Source organism: Moschus berezovskii, chromosome 7, assembly GCF_049115385.1.
Source record: "Moschus berezovskii isolate FMDL1 chromosome 7, NW_MosBer_1.0, whole genome shotgun sequence".
NCBI lineage: Eukaryota > Metazoa > Chordata > Mammalia > Artiodactyla > Moschidae > Moschus > Moschus berezovskii.
The window spans coordinates 102,455,336-102,475,318 of NC_142466.1; the positions used below are offsets into that span (position 1 = coordinate 102,455,336).

Genomic DNA, 19,983 nt, shown 5'->3' on the forward strand with positions numbered 1-19,983 from the left:
TGTTCATAATCATAAAATATTGCAACCAACCTAAATATCCAACATAGAGAATCAGGTAAGCAAATTACATCTACACCTGTTCTTCCCCGGGTCCCTCCTCTCTCAATAAATGGAACCATCATTAAACCAGTTGCTCAAGCCAGAAACCTAGAATCATTTAAAAATTTCCTCCTCCTCCTTCTACTTTTCATTCCAAGTCTTATCATTTTCCAAAATACACAGGGTATCATCTTGTAGATGTATTAACTTAAGCAGGTAACAGACGCCATCAAGCCTAAAAGCCAATAAGGAAAATTGAATGCTTTCAAGTGTTTACTCACCACCAATAGAGGAAGATGTACCCTCTGCTCATTCCTGAGTAGTGACTAGGGAAAATAAAGAGAAAAGCAAGGCGTTGTTTTGTTTTTGAAATATCTATTTAGGCTGCATTGGGTCTTAGTTTGGCACACATCATTGCATCATGTAGGATCTTTCGCTGCTGTGCACAGACTCTCTAGTTGTGCTCGGGCTCAGTAGTTGCAATACATGGGCTTAGTTGCTCTGTGCTATGTGGAGTCTTCCCCAACCAGGGATCGCATCCACTTCCCCTCCATTGCAAGGTGGATTCTTAACCGCTGGACCACCAGGGAAGTCCTTAGAAGGCATTGTTTAAGAAGCCAGCTAATTGGGTGTGGATGACTCCACAAATATCGTGGAAGATGAAACTCATCTGAGAACCATGGACAAGAAAGAATTAGGAAACACTGATCCAGGATTGTATTGATACATGTAAATCATACATACAGTACTATATTGATAATTTAAGATATTTTTTGAAGTTAATTTTGACTCGATGGGATCAGTATCACCTTATGACCCTGAGCCTCAAGGTCCTTACCCTTGCCCTCTTCCCTCTGAACCCCTTCCACGGTGCAAGGAGTCCACTCAAAGCCCACTTTTCCCCCTGAGACCACACGGGACCCCAGAACTCCCACTTCAAACAAGGTCTGTGTGGCTGTCTTCTCCAGGTACTTCCTCCTAAGGGTAGGTCCTGTCTGTGGCAGATGGGGTGGATGGAGCTTGGGTTGGTGGGTTCAGGAGCAGGGTCTTCCTTTGTACTCTTGCCTCAGCCCTGAAAATGTTAGCAGCCACCTTGGATGAGGGCTTCCCTGGTGGCTCAGCTGGTAAAGAATCCAGCTGCAGTGCAGGAGACCTGGGTTCGATCCCTGGGTTGGGAAGATCCTCTGGATAAGGGAACGGCTACCCACTCCAGTATTTTGCCCTGGAGAATTCCATAGACAATATAGTCCATGGGGTCACAAAGAGTCAGACACAACTGAGCGACTTTCACTTCACGTTGGATGAAATGCTTACTACTGATTGTTGGGACTAACCAACTCCCCATGCCATTATGGGGCTTCCCAGTTGGTGCTAATGGTAAAGAATATGCAGAAGGCACAAAAGACTTGGGTTCAGTCCCTGGGTCAGGAAAATCCCCTGGAGTGGGAAATGGCAACCTGCTCCAGTGTGCTTACCTGAGAAATTCCATGGACAGAAGACCCTGGTGGACTACAGTCCATGGAACCACAGAGAGTCAGAGATGTGGCTGAACAACTAAACACACACACACACACACACACACACACCCCATTGTATCTCATATCCAGCTGTTACCTCAACACTACTCCAAGTCCCCCGGGATCCCTTGTTTGGGTTTTTGCTGTGCTTCCCTAACTAGTCTCACATCACATCTCACACTTTTCCTCCCCAATCCATTCTTCGACACATTACAAGCAGAGTGGGCTTTTCTAAAATAGAAATCAGACCATGTTACGCTACAGACAGAAAGTACACTGCCTGCTCCCTGCCACAGGAGAGAAGCCCTCTGGCTACATCTGTCCCAGCCTCATTAAGTGTGAGCCACAGCGACGAACCCCCTTTCAGTTTCCAGTACTTCCTACGAATTTTTCCACCTCAGGGCCTTCTTATGCACTGCTCTCTCTGCTTAGAACGTTCTTCTCAGTTTTCACATGACAGGTTCTTCATCCTTCAAGTCCAAAATTTCCCCGCAGGCACACCTTCTGCACTCAACTCTATACACCTATTTTTTTTCCTCCTAGTATCCGTTATCTTTTTGTCCTTCGGGGCATTTTATCACAAAATAGGCTTCAGTATTCCTTTTTCTTGTTTATTTGTTTAATGCCTGTTTCCCCCCTCATCAAATGGTAAGCATCATGATCATGATGTATATATCAGAATTTAGCACAGCATAGTGCTGCTGCTGCTGCTGCTAAGTCGCTTCAGTCGTGTCCGACTCTGTACGGCCCCACAGACGGCAGCCCACCAGGCTCCCTATCCCTGGGATTCTCCAGGCAAGAACACTGGAGTGGGTTGCCATTTCCTTCTCCAATGCATGAAAGTGAAAAGTGAAAGTGAAGTCACTCAGTTGTGTCTGACTCTTCGCGACCCCATGGACTGCAGCCTACCAGGCTCCTCCATCCATGGGATTTTCCAGGAAAGAGTACTGGACTGGGGTACCATCATCGCCTTCTCTGAGCACAGCATAGTACATCTATGCAATTAAGTAATCTATATAATTGAATATTATTTAGTCAATAAAAATAATGTTTTCTATGGATATTACTGGTATAGAAATTTGGACATGATATAATTTTAAATGAAAACAAGGTCATATAGTAATATCTAATCTCATTTGTCTTTTATAAGTGTGAATGTATGCTACATATGTTTACAAATATGTGTATGTGTGTGTGCTTAAAAATTCTGCAATTTGTAACAGTGGTTATCTGGGTTGGTAAATTGTGAATGTAGTTTATTTTCTTAATTTTGCTTATTTTTCAAAATATTGATTGTGTATTATCTTCTTAAGAACATATTTTAATTTTTTAACTAAATAAATACCTCATACTACCTGTACAGAAACTATTGCAGTAACCTGACATTTTTCCTGGAAGCAGCCTAGATGTCCAGCATTAAGGGAATGTTGAACCAGAAGATGGAACATCAATTCAACAAAATGCTGCTGCTGCTGCTGCTGCTAAGTCGCTTCAGTCGTGTCCGACTCTGAGCAACCCCATAGACGGCAGCCCACCAGGCTCCCCTGTCCCTGGGATTTTCCAGGCAAGAACACTGGAGTGGGTTGCCATTTCCTTCTCCAATGTGTGAAAGTGAAAAGTGAAAGTGAAGTCACTCAGTCGTATCCGACCCTTAGCGACCCCACGGACTGCAGCCTACCAGACTCCTCCATCCATGGGATTTTCTAGGCAAGAGTACTGGAGTGGCTTGCCATTGGCCATTAAAAATTATTGTGACCAATGTCACAGCATGGTAAATCCTAATCATATAATATTAACTCAGAGATGAATAGATAATAGGATGAAATAATAGAAATAATTTTTAAGTGATGTCATTGCTTTGGAGTGACAGTTTTTTTATTTGCTCTCCAAACGTCCTATAATAACAGTTTTTACAATTAACTTTTTTATTTTTAAAAGAAGTATGTGTTTTAGCAACTTATATATGATCTCACCTTGTTACATGTTATTTTTCTTTGGTAAGAATATTTGTGTTATATTGCCTAGAAAATCCCATGGATGGAGGAGCCTGGTAGGCTGCAGTCCGTGGGGTCGCTAAGGGTCGGACACGACTGAGCGACTTCACTTTCACTTTTCACTTTCCACTTCCACACATTGGAGAAGGAAATGGCAACCCACTCCAGTGTTCTTGCCTGGAGAATCCCAGGGACGGGGGAGCCTGGTGGGCTTCCGTCTATGGGGTCACACAGAGTCAGACACGACTGAAGTGACTTAGCAGCAGCAGCAGCAGCAGTCTTTCTATACAGGCTACATCAAAAAAAAAAAAAAGAAAATCTCAAATATCCTGGGATATGTAATGCATCATGCATTCCACAAGGTGGCAGTGTCATAGTATTAAGCAATTTTGGAGTACTTGCTGGGATTACCTAGAGCTCAGTCACTCTGTGGTGTCCGACTTTTGCGACCCCATAGGCTGCAGCACGCCAGGGTTCCCTGTCCATCACCAACTCCCGGAACTTTCTCAAACTTATGTCCATCGAGTCGGTGATGCCATCCAACCATCACGTCCTCTGTCATCTCCTTCTCCCGCTTTCAATCTTTCCTATCATCAGGATCTTTTCCACTGAGTCAGTTCTTCGCATCAGATAGCCAAGTAATGGAATTTCAACTTTAGTATCAGTCCTTACAATGAATATTCAGGATTGATTTCCTTTAGGATGGACTGGTTGGATCTCCCTGCAGTCCAAGGGACTCCCAAGAGTCTTCTCCAACACCACAGTTCAAAAGCATCAATTCTTCAGCGCTCAGCTTTCTCTGTAGTCCAACTCTCACATCCATACATGACTACCGGAAAACCCATAGCCTTGACTAGACAGACCTTTGTCAGCAAAATAATGGCTCTGCTTTTTGATATGCCGTCTAGGGTGGTCATAGTTTTTCTTCTAAGGAACAAGCATCTTTTAATTTCATGGCTGCAGTCAGCATCTGTAGTGATTTTGGAGCCCTGAAAAATAAGTCTGTCACTGTTTCTACTGTTTCCCCATCTATTTGCCATGAAGTGATGGGATCAGATGCCATGATCTTGGTTTTCTGAATGTTGAGTTTCAAGCCAACTTTTTCTCTCTCTTCTTTCACTTTCATCAAGAGGCTTTTTAGTTCTTCTTCACTTTCTGCCATAAGGGTGGTGCCATCTGTATATCTGAGATTATTGATGTTTCTCCTGGCAATCTTGATTTCAAGCTTGTGCTTCTTCCAGCCCAGCATTTCACATGATATACTCTGAATATAAGTTAAATAAGCAAGGTGACAATATACAACCTTGATGTACTTTTTTCCCGATTTGGAACCAGTCTGTTGTTCCATGTCCAGTTATAACTGTTGTTTCCTGACCTGCATACAGATTTCTCAGGAGGCAGGTCAGGTGGTCTGGTATTCCCATCTCTTTAAGAATTTTCCAGTTTGTTTTGATCCACACAGTCAAAGGCTTTGGCGTAGTCAATAAAGCAAAAGTAAATGTTTTTCTGAAACTCTCTTGCTTTTTTGACTATCTGGCAGATGTTGGCAATTTGATCTCTGGTGCCTCTTGCCTTTTCTAAATCCAGCTTGAACATCTAGAAGTGCTCAGTTCACATACTGTTGAAGTCTAGTTTGGAGAATTTTGAGCATTACCTTGCTAGCGTATGAGTGAGTACATTTGTGCAGTACTTTGAATATTCTTTGGCATTGCTTTTCTTTGGGATTGGAATGAAAACTGACCTTTTCCAGTCCTTTGGCCACTGCTGAGTTTTCCAAATTTGCTGGCATATTGAGTGCAGCCCTTTCACAGCCTCATCTTTTAGGATTTGAAATAGCTCAACTGGAATTTGATCACCTCCACTAGCTTTGTTCGTAGTGATGCTTTCTAAGGCCCACTTGACTCCAGGATGTCTGGCTCTAGGTGAGTGATCACAGCATCGTGGTTATCTAGGTCATCAAGATTTTTTTTGTACAGTTCTTCTGTGTATTCTTGCCACCTCTTCTTAATATCTTCTGCTTCTGTTAGGTCCATACCATTTATGTCCTTTATTGAACCCATCTTTGCATGAAATGTTTGCTTGGTATCTCTAATTTTCTTGAAGAGGAGCTCTAGTCTTTCCCATCCTATTGTTTTCCTCTATCTCTTTTCATTAATCACTGAGGAAGGATTTCTTATCTCTTTGTGCTATTCTTTGGAACTCTGCATTCAGATGGGTATATTTTTCCTTTCTCCTTTGCCTTTAGTTTCTTTTCTTTTCTCAGCTATCTGTAAGGGCTCCTCTGACAGCCATTTTACCTTGTTGCATTTCTTTTTCTTGGGGATGGTCTTGATCACTGTCTCCTGTACAATGTCACAAACCTCCAGCCATAGTTCTTCAGGCACTCTGTCTATGAGATCTAATCCTTTGAATCTATTTCTCACTTTCACTGTATAATCATAAGGGATTTGATTTAGGTCATACCTGAATGATCTAGTGGTTTTTCCTACTTTCTTCTATAGTCAGAATTTGGCAATAAGGGATTCAATATCTGAGCCACAGTCAGCTTCTGGTCTTATTTTTGCTGACTGTATAGAGATTCTCCATCTTTGGCTGCAAAGAATATAGTCAATCTGATTTCGGTGTTGACCATCTGGTGATGTCCACATGTGGAGTCTTCTCTTCTGTTGTTGGAAGAGGCTGTTTGCTATGACCAGTGCTTTCTCTTGGCAAAACTGTTAGCCTTTGCCCTGCTTCGTTCTGTACTCTAAGGCCAAGTTTGCCTGTTATTCCAGGTATCTCTTGACTTCCTACTTTCCATTCCAGTCTCCTGTAATTGAAAGGACATCTTTTTTGGGTGTTAGTTCTAGAAGGTCTTGTAGGTCTTCATAGAACTATTCAGCTTCTTCAGCATTACTGGTTGGGGCATAAACTTGGATTACTGTGATACTGAATGGTTTGCCTTGAAAATGAACAGAGATCATTCTGTCGTCTTTTAAATTGGATGCAAGTACTGCATTTTAAACTCTTTTGTTAACCATGATCGCTACTCCATTTCTTCTCGGGGATTCTTGCCCACAGTAGTAGATATAATGGTCATCTGAGTTAAATTAACCCATTCCAGTCCATTTGAGTTCACTGATTCCTAGAATGTCAGTGTTCACTCTTGCCACCTCCTGTTTGATCACTGTTAGGTCCTTGATTCATGGACCTAACGTTCCAGGTTCCTGTGCAGTACTGCTCTTTACAGCACCGGACTTTGCGTCCATCACCAGTCACATGCACAGCTGGGCATTGTTTTCGCTTTGGCTCCGCCTCTTCATTCTTTCTGGTGTTAACTCTCCACTCTCCTCCAGCAGTGTGTTGGGCACCTACCAACCCCTGGGGAGTTCATCTTTCAGTGTCTCACCTTTTTGGCTCTTCATACTGTTCATGGGGTTCATGGGGATCACCTAGTACATTGCATTATTCCTAACGTTATTTATCCTGATATTTGATTTACAGTGACATTTATATTCCTTTTAAGTCCCAGGATTGTAATATCTTCTATGGTTTTTATTTTTAAATTATAAGTTAAATAATTCCCCTGGATGGTAAAATAATTACTCTCCCTTCACTACTACTTTGCTTATAAGTCTTTTCCATTTTTAAAAAATAATAATCAAAGAATATCAGCTGCTATTTCCTAAAAGCCTTTTTATGAATGAGTCCTCATTTACTCTTGCAGAGTAGATGTTCTTCCCATTCCACAGATGAGAAAATAGAAGCTAAAGGAAGATTGGTAGTTTGTCTAAAGTCACACAATTATTTTTCATTCTGTATTTTACCAAAGTCAGAATTCAAGCCCAATCTCTAGAAAGAATTTGTTAAATAAGTAAATTGAAAATAAGGAAATAAATGAGTCAGTATGTTTGTATATCTGTCTGTCTATCTGTCTACTATCTATCCGATTCAACTCATATAAAAAATAAAGTTATATGGGGAGTTCCCTGGTGGTATAGTAATTAGGATTTCAGACTTTCACTGCCATGGCCCAAGTTCAGTCCCTGGTCAGGGAATTGAGATCCCACACACCATGTGGTGTGGCAAAAATAAAAAAAAAGAAAAAGGTTATATGAAACTTACAGTGATGGTTGTGATTTATAGTCCATTTAACCCCATGGACTGTAGCCCACCAGACTTCTCTGTCCATGAGATCTCCCAGGGAGAAATACTGCAATGGGTTGCCATTTCCTTCTCCAATATGAAACTAATACAACATTGTAAATCAAATATACTTCAATAAAAATATAATAAATAAAATGTTACAGTAAGTAAAATACACATTAAATAATTTCCATATAATATGATATATGTTTGACACGAAAAATGCTTCTGCTTACTGTGATGTTTGAGACTTTTCCCTATGGTATTAAAATTCTTTGAAAGCTGCACTAATAGATTAACAATACTCTTTCACTTGAATCTAAATATTATATTTTATTCAGTCTTTCTTCTATAATTGAGTTTAGCAATCGCTGCTCAAAATTAGGGGATTCGCACCCACACACACATCTGTTATTTCTCTCAAATCATTTCTGGCTACCCTCCCTGCATTCTCTGTATTCCAGTCACCAGACCTCTTGGCACCTTGCTGTTCCATGGATAAGCAGGTGTGTCTCAGGGCCTTTGTACTTGCTGCCATGTCTCCTGCCCTCATGTGCTTCAGGTCTCACTACAGAAGTTACCCTATCTGTGAAGCTTTCCTTGAACTACTTATGGAAACAGGTAAACTAACTCTACCACCATATTCCCAGTTAACATCCCTTATTTTTCTGTATAGCACTTATTATCCTTTGACATAAAGTTATTTCTTTGCCATCTGTCAAAAGGTCTCTGCAGTTTTAATTAGAAGACTATTCAGTTCAGTTCAGTTCAGTTGCTCAGTCGTGTCTGACTCTTTGCACCCCATGAATCACAGCACACCAGGCCTCCCTGTCCATCACCAACTCCCGGAGTTCACTCAAACTCATGTCCATCGAGTCGGTGATGCCATCCAACCATCTCATTCTCTGCCATCCCCTTCTCCTCCCGCCCCCAACCCCTAGAAAACTATTAGGTATTTAAATTAATTTGGAAAAAAGAATTATTCCCATGCAGAATGTTGACATTATCTCAGTTTTGTTTGAATCTCCTTTTGTGTATCTTAGTGTGTGTATCGGAGAAGGCAGTGGCACCCCATTCTAGTACTCTTGCCTGGAGAATCCCATGGACGGAGGAGCCTGGAAGGCTGCAGTCCATGGGGTCGCTAAGAGTCAGACACGACTGAGCGACTTCACTTTCACGCATTGGAGAAGGAAATGGCAACCCACTCCAGTGTTCTTGCCTGCAGATTCCCAGGGACGGGGGAGCCTGCTGGGCTGCCGTCTATGGGGTCACACAGTGTCGGACACGACTGAAGCGACCTTAGCAGCAGCAGGAGCAGTGTGTGCATTCCTTAATTACAGTTCTTACAGTGTGGGACTAAATTTCTTACCAAAGTTTTTGATAGTTTTCTTTATTTTCATGAGATATAATTTACATATCATAAAGTTTACCATTTCAGTGTATGATTCATGGTTTTGAGCATTGTCACAAAACTGTGCAACCATGACGGTGATCTAACTCCAAAACTCTTTAATCATCCCCAAAAGAAAACCCATACCTTTCAGAAGTCTGTGCCTCTTCCCCTCACTCAGCACCTGACAATCACCAATCTACTTTTTTTCTCTATGGATTTGCCTGTTCTTGATATTTCATGTAAATGGAATCACACAATAGGTACTCTTTCGTCTGGCTTTTTTCAGTTAGCATAATATTTCCAAGGTTTAAACAAGTTGTAGTGTGTACTTCAGTCCTTTTTATGACTGAATAATATTCATTTGTGTGATAGGCTACATATTGTTTATCCATTGTAAGTTCATGAATATTTAGGTTGTTCACACCTTTTAACTATTATGAATAATACTGCTATGAACATTTGTATACTAGTTTTTGTGTGGAAATATGTTTTCATTTATCTTAGGTATATACCTAGGAATGGAATTGCTAGGTCATATGGTTTAACTGTGTTTAACTTTTGGATGAACTGCCAAAACATGTTACACAGCAGCTGTACCATTTTACATTTCCATTTATGTATGAAGGTTCCAGTTTTTCCATATCTTTGACAATGTGTGCTATTTTCCATATTTTTTATTGTAGCCATTTTCATGGGTGTGAAGTGTTATCTCATTTTAGTTTTGTTTTGCATTTTCCTAATAACTAATGATTTTAAGCACCTTTCCATCTGTTTTTTAACCATCTATACATCTTCTTAAGATGAATGTTTATTCAGGTCATTTGCCCATCTTTTAATTGGGTAATTTGTCTTTTCATTGTTGAGCATAATAGGAGTTCTTTACATAGTATAGATACCAGATCCTTAACAGATATCTGATATGCAAATATTTTCTCCTACTCTGTGGGTTTTTTTCTCTTTCATATAGTCTCCTTGAAAGCATAAAAGTTTTTAACATTGATGAAATCCAATTATCTGGTTTTTTCTTTGGTAGCTTGTTCTTTTCTTGCCATATATAAGAAACCATTGCTGCTGCTGCTGCTGCTAAGTCGCATCAGTCATGTCTGACTCTGTGTGACCCCATAGACGGCAGCCCACCAGGCTCCTCTGTCCCTGGGATTTTCCAGTCAAGAACACTGGAGTGGGTTGCCATTTCCTTCTTCAATACATGAAAGTGAAAAGTGAAAGTAAAGTCACCCAGTCATGTCCGACTCTTTGTGATCCCATGGACTGCAGCCTATCGGGCTCCTCCATCCATGGGATTTCCCAGGCAAGAATACTGGAGTGGGTTGCCATTTCCTTCTTCAATACATGAAAGTGAAAACTGACAGTAAAGTCGCCCAGTCGTGTCCGACTCTTTGTGATCCCATGGACTGCAGCCTATCGGGATCCTCCATCCATGGGATTTCCCAGGCAAGAATACTGGAGTGGGTTGCCATTTCCTTCTTCAATACATGAAAGTGAAAACTGACAGTAAAGTCGCCCAGTCGTGTCCGACTCTTTGTGATCCCATGGACTGCAGCCTATCGGGATCCTCCATCCATGGGATTTCCCAGGCAAGAATACTGGAGTGAGTTGCCATTGCCTTCTCCTAGGTTGTAAAGATTTAGTCTTTCATTTTCTTCTGAGAAGTTCATACTTTTAGCTATTTAAATCTTTCCCTTTTTTTAGTTAATTTTGTACATGATGTAGAGTATGTGTTCAGCTTTCTTCTTTTGCATGTGGATGTCCAGTTGTCCAGTCACCCTTTGTTGAAATGGTCTAAGCACTCTTGTCAAGGTCAAAATCAGTTGACTATGGATGCGTGGATTTACTGCTGGACTCATAGTTCTATTCCACTGGTGTTTATGTCTTTGAAGAATTTTTGATAAATACTTGTGTGAACTGCGTACATTTTGGTCTCTAACAAGTACCTGGAGTGTAGTTGAACTGGCCCAGCCTTCTTACCTGTCACCTGACTTGGGTAAGAGACTGACATCTCCTCTGAGACATGAGGATCTTAAGAGGAACACATACCTGACAAGAAGGTGTAGAACTCTAATTCCACGAGTCTACTTAGAGACAAATTGACAAATTAGGTCCAAATTCCATCCGCTATCGTGTAGTTAAAAGAATCTGAAGCCTTGTCAATTTTAGGCAAATATAACTCCATACACTCACCCCAGCATCTGGTATCTGTTGAGACCCTCCTCTGTACCACGCACAATAAAGCAGCTTTTAATATGAGGACTTTTATTTCTCCAATATAAGCTATTTGCAAAGTTACCAAAAACAGTAAGTTAACTATATGAAATTATCTTTTTTTGGTCAAAAACCATTGAATGGCGGCTCTAGTTCATGAACAGTTGATTATAGCTCTTTTCTTTGTCAATAATTATCTAGGAGACCAACTACAGTATCTGTTTAGGCCACTCCTTGTTAAAGGCAATAAAATCTTATCATTCGTGTATAATAAAATGCTGTCCTTCTGTTCCATTCTGTTGAAGATTAGAGGGGAGGACCTGCAGGATTGCATAATTTTTTAAAATTATATCAGATTATTAACAAGTGATGTAGAAAGAAAGAGGCAACGACAATGATTCCCTGGGCCTGGAAACTTTGTCTGTCTTTAGATAAAAGCTCTGTTGCACCACAGTCTGTTAGAACAACCAAAGACTGAGCCCTCACTTCCTCTTTACTGATGCCAGAGATATTATAGTAGCATAGTCCAGTTTGTGTCTAGTAATGTTTAATCCTGATGACAGCCAGAACCAGAATCATCATTCTGAACCCTGAAACAAAGATGGTTTTCTGCTCAGCATAAGTTCTGTTACAGTGCATTAAAGCGAACTCACAAAGATGGACCAGACTTTTAAATGAAATAATTCTTTTTTAAGTTGTTTAAAATTGAGCCTTCCATTGGACATTATAAAAATAAAAAAATTCTATTTGTCAAAAGACAGAATTTAAAGAAAGGAAAGGTAAACCACAGACTGGAAAAATGATATTGGCAAAATACATTTGAAAAAGGACTCACCTAAAATGACTGTGTGGATCACAATAAACTGTGGAAAATTTTGAAAGAGATGGGAATACCAGACCACCTGACCTGCCTGTTGAGAAACCTGTATGCAGGTCAGGAAGCAACAGTCAGAACTGTACATGGAACAACAGACTGGTTCCAAGTAGGAAAAGGAGTACGTCAAGGCTGTATATTGTCACCTTGCTTATTTAACTTATATGCAGAGTACATCATGAGGAACGCTGGGCTGGAAGAAGCACAAGCTGGAATCAAGATTGCTGGGAGAAATATCAATAATCTCAGATATGCAGATGACACTACCCTTATGGCAGAAAGTGAAGAGGAACTCAAAAGCCTCTTGATGAAAGTGAAAGAGGAGAGTGAAAAGTTTGGCTTGAAGCTCAACATTCAGAAAACTAAGATCATGGCATCTGGTCCCATCACTTCATGGGAAATAGATGGAAAAACAGTGGAAACAGTGTCAGACTTTATTTTTTTGGGCTCCAAAATCACTGCAGATGCTGATTGCAGCCATGAAATTAAAAGACGCTTACTCCTTGGAAGGAAAGTTATGACCAACCTTGATAATATATTAAAAAGTGGAGACATTACTTTGCCAACAAAGGTCCGTCTAGTCAAGGCTATGGTTTTTCCCGTGGTCATGTGTGGCTGTGAGAGTTGGACTGTGAAGAAAGCTGATCGCCGAAGAATTGATGCTTTTGAACTGTGGTGCTGGAGAAGACTCTTGAGAGTCCCTTGTACCGCAAGGAGATCCAACCAGTCCATTCTAAGGGAGATGGATCCTGGGTGTTCATTGGAAGGACTGATGGTAAAGCTGAAACTCCAATACTTTGGCCACCTCATGCGACGAGTTGACTCACTGGAAAAGACTCTGATGCTGGGAAAGTTTGGGGGTGGGAGGAGAAGGGGACCACCGAGAATGAGATGGCTGGATGGCATCACCGACTCTGTGGACGTGAGTTTGAGTGAACTCCGGGAGTTGGTGATGGACAGGGAGGCCTGGCGTGCTGTGATTCATGGGGTCGCTGAGAGTCGGACACGACTGAGCGACTGAACTGAACTGAATTGAAAATGTATAAAGAACTTCTGCATATCAATGAGATAAAGAAAGATAAGCCAAATGGGTAAAAGACATGGATAGACATGTCACAAAAGAGGATAGTCAAATGCCCAATGAGCATATAAAATGATACTTGGTATCTTTAGTTAACAAGGACATGCAAATTAAAACCACAATGAGACACTACTACTCACTCACCTGAATGGCTAAAATTTAAGATGTTGACTAGGTTGTGGAGCAACTGAAACTCTCATACACTGCTCATAGGAAAAGAAATAAAACAAGCACACTGGAAACTTTGGCTGTATTATTAAAGTTAAAAATAAATAAATGTCCTAAGATCCAGCAAGCCCATTCCTGGTTATGTACCCAACAGAAATGCATGCATATGTGTATTAAAAGAGAAGTTCAATAATGTTCATGGAAGGATTATTTGTAAGGGCCTCAAATTGGAAACACCTCAACTGTCCACAGTAGTTGAATGGTTAAATAAATTGCGGTATATTCATGCAGTGCCAAACCATGCAGAAACAAAAAAGAATGAACGATAGCTAGCTTGAGAAAACACGCATAAATCTCAGAGATAAAATGTTGAGCAGAAAGTTAGACACAAAAGAGTACATGCAGTGTAATTTAATGGTTAAATCAAGATTAAAAATAGGCAAAACTAATCTATGGTAAAAGAGAGCAGAGTAGTGGTCACTTGAGGGAGTGTTTCGACTGGGAGGAATGAAAAGGGAGTCTTCCTGGGTGCTGGAAATAGTCTACATGTCAATCATCTGTAAAAATTCATTAGGCATGTATTCTTAAGATATGTACATTTTATTGTATTTAAGTTATTTAATTTTTTTAAGGTATACTAAAAAAAAAGTTGAGTTTTCCAGATGCCATCCTCTATTCTGGTAAGTCAGGCATTCTGATGTCCCTTCTCATCCCCAGCAGACAATTAAGGGGGAGTCTTTGAAGAGGGTAAAACAGGACACAGCAGGGCATCAGAAGCAGAGGGATCATAGTAAAGACAGGAGGCTAAGTGGAAGTCTGTACACTAAGAGCAGAGGATCTGAAGCCTCCTTCTCCCTCTGAGCTCCCAGAAGTCTAGCAACCATGCCTTCAGACCCTAAGCAGGAGACTGGAAGATTATTCTCCGGGAAACCTGAGTAGGCCAAGGGAAAATACCTAAACATATTAACACCAGGAGTTCTCCAACAAAATGGCCCAGCCGAATCATCCTGTTCTTCAAAACCAATATCTACCCACAAATAAAAAGGTTTCCATTAGTTTTTAGCACCCTATTCTTTTTTTTTTTTAATTGATTTATAGCTGATTTACGGGCTTCCCTGATGGCTCAGCAGTAAAAAATCTACCTGCAATGCAAGAGGCCCAGGTTTGATTCCTGGATGGGGAAGATCCCCTGGAGGAGGGCATGGCAACCCACTCCAGTAGTCCTGCCTAGAGAATCCCATGGACAGAGGAACCTAGCAGGCTGCAGTCCATAGGGTCCCACAGAGTCAGATACAACTGAAGCAACTAAGCAGCAGCAGCATAGCTGATTTACAATGTTGTGTTAGTTTCTGGTGAACAGCAAAGCGATTCAATTGTATGTATATACTACATGTACATAAATATATGTGTGTGTATATATACATTCTTTTTCAGATTCTTTTCTATTATAGGTTATTATAAGGTATTGAAGATGCTGAGTGCTCCATTCCCTTTTTTAAAGGAATTTAAATTTTCGGTTGTCTTTATTCCTAATGACAAGAGGACATGATGGAATTTAGACCCACTGTCTACCCACCTATCCATCCATCCAGGCAGCCACCATCCACCTGTCCACCATCCATCCATCCATCTTATTTGTTCTTACTGAGCTCCTGATGAGTACCAGGAATGGCCAGGTCTGGGAATCTAGGGGTGAACAAGGCAGATATAATCCCTATGCTGATGAACCTCATGTGCCCCATTCTTAAGAATTACTAGACCCCTAAGGCAAGACTCTATCTACCGTGAAAGACCAAAACAAAGAGAAAACAACAACAAAATAACTTGCAGGAAACAGACCGTGAAGTGTAAGAACACTTATTTAAAAAATTACTAAATTCAGATAGATAATAGAGAAGATTGTTTTCATCAAAAAGTTGTGTTATTTAAAAGAGGAAGGGACTTCCGTGGTTGTCCAGTGGCTAAGGTTCTGTGCTCCCAATGCAAGGGACCCAGGTTTGGTCCCTGATCAAGGAACTAGATCCCACATGCTGCAATGAAGATTGAAGATCCTGTGTGCCGCAACTGAGACCCAGTGCAGTCAGATGAGTAAATACATAAATAAATATTTAAAAAAGAGGAAGATTCAGAGAACAGAGGTTGAGGGAGGGAGGGAGGAAGTGAAAGAAAAGGAAGGGGAGAAATGTCATACTTAGTAAAAGGATCAAGAATTTCTCAGAACATTGGCTTTTCCAACAGAGCTCTTAAAGCTAAAAGAAAATGAAAAGACAGTTTCAAAATTCAGATGGAAAATGATCATAGAACTCTATGATCTATTCAAACTATGAAATAAATATGAGGGTAGAATAAAGATATTTCAGATATACAAGGGATTTACATGCGATCATACCAATCATCATCAAAGAAAATTGGTCACAATGTTTTCTACATAAGAAACAGAAAATAATCATGATAAACTATTTTTATTTCATGGAGGTATAGTGAGAAAAAATTAACAATCAAAAGAAGGCATGATGAAATCTGAACATAATAATAAATGAGAAAAAGAATTTGAACCATTTGAATTTACTTTTTATTTAACAAACATGTACTGAGAACTACTTTTTGCCCACATTGTTTTAAATGATGAGGGTGCCTGTCCATCTGTGCTCAGTAGAGAATGACTCTTTGCCATCCTATGGACCATAGCCCACCAGACTCCTCTGTCATGGGATTTTCTTGGCAAGAATACTGGACTGTGCGATGCCATTTCCTCCTCCAGGGGATCTTCCTGACCCAGGGATCAAACCCGCATCTCCTGCCTGGCAGATGGATTCTTTACCACTGAGTCACCTGGAAAGCCCAGAATTTCTGTAAATGATGAGGGTACAGTGGTGAAGAAAACACAAGCCTTTGCCTTTATAGAGCATTTAGGGAAGTGTTTAAATAATAATTACACATCTAATTAATGAAATGTTATGCAACCATTGAAAAATACATGAATACCAGAAACACAGGAAGTGTGTGTAATATGATGCAGGGTGAAAAGAACACAAGCTGTGGACAAAGACAAAAAAGAAAGTCATAAACCTGAAAACGGATATGCTAGGATAGCAAAATTATGAATGTTTTTCTTTTTTCAAAATTCCCTTTAATTTTATATTGGGTTTTCTAACAGACAGGGGAACATCAAAACCCAGGATGCTAAAGGATATTGTATTTAAATTCAGGTGCCATCTAATAAATTCTCCCAAGAAGCTGTGTGATGCCTCTTCCTCAAGAAAGAGAAGGGGAAATTACCTATTCCTGATGGGAAAAACATGGCAACTTGCTTAGATGTTATCATAAACTTTTTATTTCTACTTCAGCTATGCAGAGAAAGATGAGGGTGTCGGAAAGAATGCAGCTCCAACGTCAAATGGGAGGCTCGAAAGAGCAATTAAACCTTGCCTGTTAATTAGTTCCATGGGTTAATGAGCTCTAGGAGCGGAGTGAGCAGACTCCCTTTAACTGTACCAGAGAAAACTCACTGGCAGCTTAAGGGTAGTTGGCACCATAGTTTTCCATACAGGACGCTAGCATTCCTGGCCCATGAGAGAATAACACAGTGGTGACGTTTCTGAAGTACTTTCCACAAGTGGTAGTGAAAGCTCAATTTACCACCATAAGCTTGTATCAAATGAGATTTCAGGAATCTCCATGTGAGTTACTGTGTAAAGAATTCCTTTATACTGTAGAGGAAGCAAGGATTTCTTGGACCAACTGATTAGATGTAGTTGGACACGAAATCTGAGAACATTCTGGGTTCCCAAGGTATCTAACACAAAGAGAAAACTCAGGAAGCCTCAAAATGAATGTTCTAATCACGCCTTGGGATGAGTTAGATTTTCTGAGTTTTTTCATGTTCAAGGGTAGTAGGAAAGACATGAGTGATATCAGAGTGTCATATCAGATCTTATTCAATTAGAATTTTGAACAAAACAATTCAATTTTGTTTATGTTTGGCTTTTTAAATAATATTCTAAACTTTAAAAATAGGAGGAAAGCTAACTGCAATGTTATTATGGAATCATGGAATAGTAAAGGACATTATGGGAAATTAAATACGAATAAAGTATGGAGTTTGGTTAATAATTATGTACCAGTGTGTGTTCGTTAATTGTGATAAAGGTACCATAGTGATATAAGATGTTAATAATAGGGGAAGCTGGATGAGAAGAATATGGAAAGTCTCTGTAGTATCCGTGCAACTTTTTTGTAAACCTAAATCTATTCTAAAATTTTAAATTTTATTTAAATTTAAAATATATATAGGAGGAAAGAACTATTACCTCAACCTCAGACAAATCACAGCTTTGGCATAAGTCTAGTATTCAGGCCACATGACTGCAGCTAAGCATCAACCACTAAGGGATATCAGTTGAGTCCCAGGTTCTGTTATTTTCAGCGACAGAGAAAAAAGTTGAAACTGCAACTCAAAATACTTAAAAACCATTAAGTATGGAAGTGATATGACAGCAAGGTTTAGATTTTGGTTGTGGAAAATGGGAAGTCGTTATGCGTTCCTGAGTGAAGAGGTGACACGGTGAGAACAATTGAGGGCCTTGTTCTGTGAGCAGAAGCTGAAGAGAGGCTGGAGTAGGGGTATCAGTGAAGAGGTGATAACTGGCAGGCGAAACAAAAGCATCAAGACTAAACCCCTAAAATGAAACTTAGGGCAAAGGTTTCAAGCAATGTTGTTCTTGGTGCCGCATGCGACCTCTTTTAGGCACCTGGGGACGAGCAGAGTCTGTTGTGCAGATGGCTCTACCAGACGATCTCAGTTCGCCTTGTTCCATTAGACGTCTGAGATCATAGAACCCCTTTGCTCGCCCCAGCTCCACGGAGCTTAGTGTTTGTCAGGTCTGTGTGTTGTCACCTCTGCTTGTCCTGCATCAGCTCAGTGCTTGTTTGATAGTTAAACCTGAGTCAACGCTTCTTTTTTATTTTTAACCCATCCTAGCTTTTGAACTGTGGTGTTGGAGAAGACTCTTGAGAGTCCCTTGGACTGCAAGGAGATCCAACCAGTCCATTCTAAAGGAGATCAATCCTGGGTGTTCATTGGAAGGACTGATGCTAAAGCTGAAACTCCAATACTTTGGCCACTTCACGCGACGAATTGACTCACTGGAAAAGACTCTGATGCTGGGAAAGGTTGGGGGCGGGAGGAGAAGAGGACGACAGAGAATGAGATGGCTGGATGGCATCACCGACTCTGTGGACATGAGTTTGAGTGAACTGCGGGAGTTGGTGATGGACAGGGAGGCCTGGCGTGCTGCAATTCATGGGGTCGCAAAGAGTTGGACACAACTGAGCGACTGAACTGAACTGAACTGAATGGATTTTTAAAAACTTTTCATCAGGAAGGGATTCAAACTTATAGAAAAATTGCAAGAATAAAAAGAGTACACTGATAGACTCTTGTTACATCTGCTGTTAAATATTTCTCTCTCTAGGTATACATGAATATACATAAATGTATGCACAGTTAACATTTTGAACTACTTGAGGATAATTTTTCTTACATACTTTCGTCCTCCTTCACTGTACATTTCCCAAGAATTAGGACATTCTTTTACAAACCGCGGATAGCTGTCAACTTTGGTATGTTCACTCACTCACTATTGTGTTGAACTGAATGACGGGAACACCCATCATCCCAGTCTGACCTTTCCCATCGCTGAGTCATGGGAGTGAAGCATTCAAAGTTTTATCTGAATTTCAGGTTTGGGTCTTTTAGAGTATCACAGAATCAGAGTTTTCAGATTAGTTTTGAATTTCATTCTTTATGGGTTTGACTCAGTTGTTCAGCTATTCTAAAAATGTCTTTGCGAAAGACTGCTATTGAAAGCAATAATGGCAAACACTACCCTAGCATTCATCACCGTCAGGCACTGTCCTAACACATTTAATCCTCACAACAGCCCTAAAGGGACACACCATGACTCTCTCCATTTTATACATGGGGAGATGTAGGCACAGAAGTTGAATAATTTACCCAGAAACAAACAGCTCATAAGGGGGCAAAATCAGGATTTGAACCCAGGCTCTCATATCTCTTTCTTAATAGTTAATATAAATGTGCGTCTATTAATCTAAACGTATGTCTCTCTCTGTGTGTGTGTCTGTGTGTGTGTGCATGTTTAGCCTTCTCACATTTCACAGTGTCTTCTCTAAAGAGGATCCCACACTATTTCTTGTTATTGATTGCTTTTCATTGTGTCGTGTTCCCCTAGGAGAGATGCATTCATTATCTTGATCTGTTTATTTTTCAGCTGAGGCGAAGGTGACTGGTCCCAGGAGCCCAGAAGAATGGACTCAGAGGAGGCTGTTTACACGAGGTTCTCCCACTCACCAGCTGTTGAGAGTCTATGGATGAAGAGCAGGATCTTATTACTTCAATGGAAGCCTGTGACTACGATCCCAGCCACCAGTAGCCAAGAGGACTTGGTATAGTGCAGCTGCCTAATAAATGATTCATCAGAAGCATTTGATACAAATGTGTTGCAGCAGCGTCTTCAAATTTAGTGTCGCCTTCTTATCTAGGCTTGTGT

The 19,983-nt window shown here is 40.5% G+C and overlaps 1 protein-coding gene across 1 annotated transcript in view; it reads left to right on the forward strand.

Moving 5' to 3' along the window:
- The window catches only part of SLC44A1 (solute carrier family 44 member 1), a 233,538-nt gene extending 213,609 nt beyond the window's left edge, over positions 1–19,929 (forward strand). Inside the window, exon 16 of the mRNA XM_088838227.1 lies at positions 19,705–19,929. Coding sequence (XP_088694353.1) covers positions 19,705–19,719 — 15 coding nt within the window. The 3' untranslated portion in view covers positions 19,720–19,929. The remainder of the gene's footprint in view (positions 1–19,704) is intronic.
- Positions 19,930–19,983: the final 54 nt, after the last annotated feature.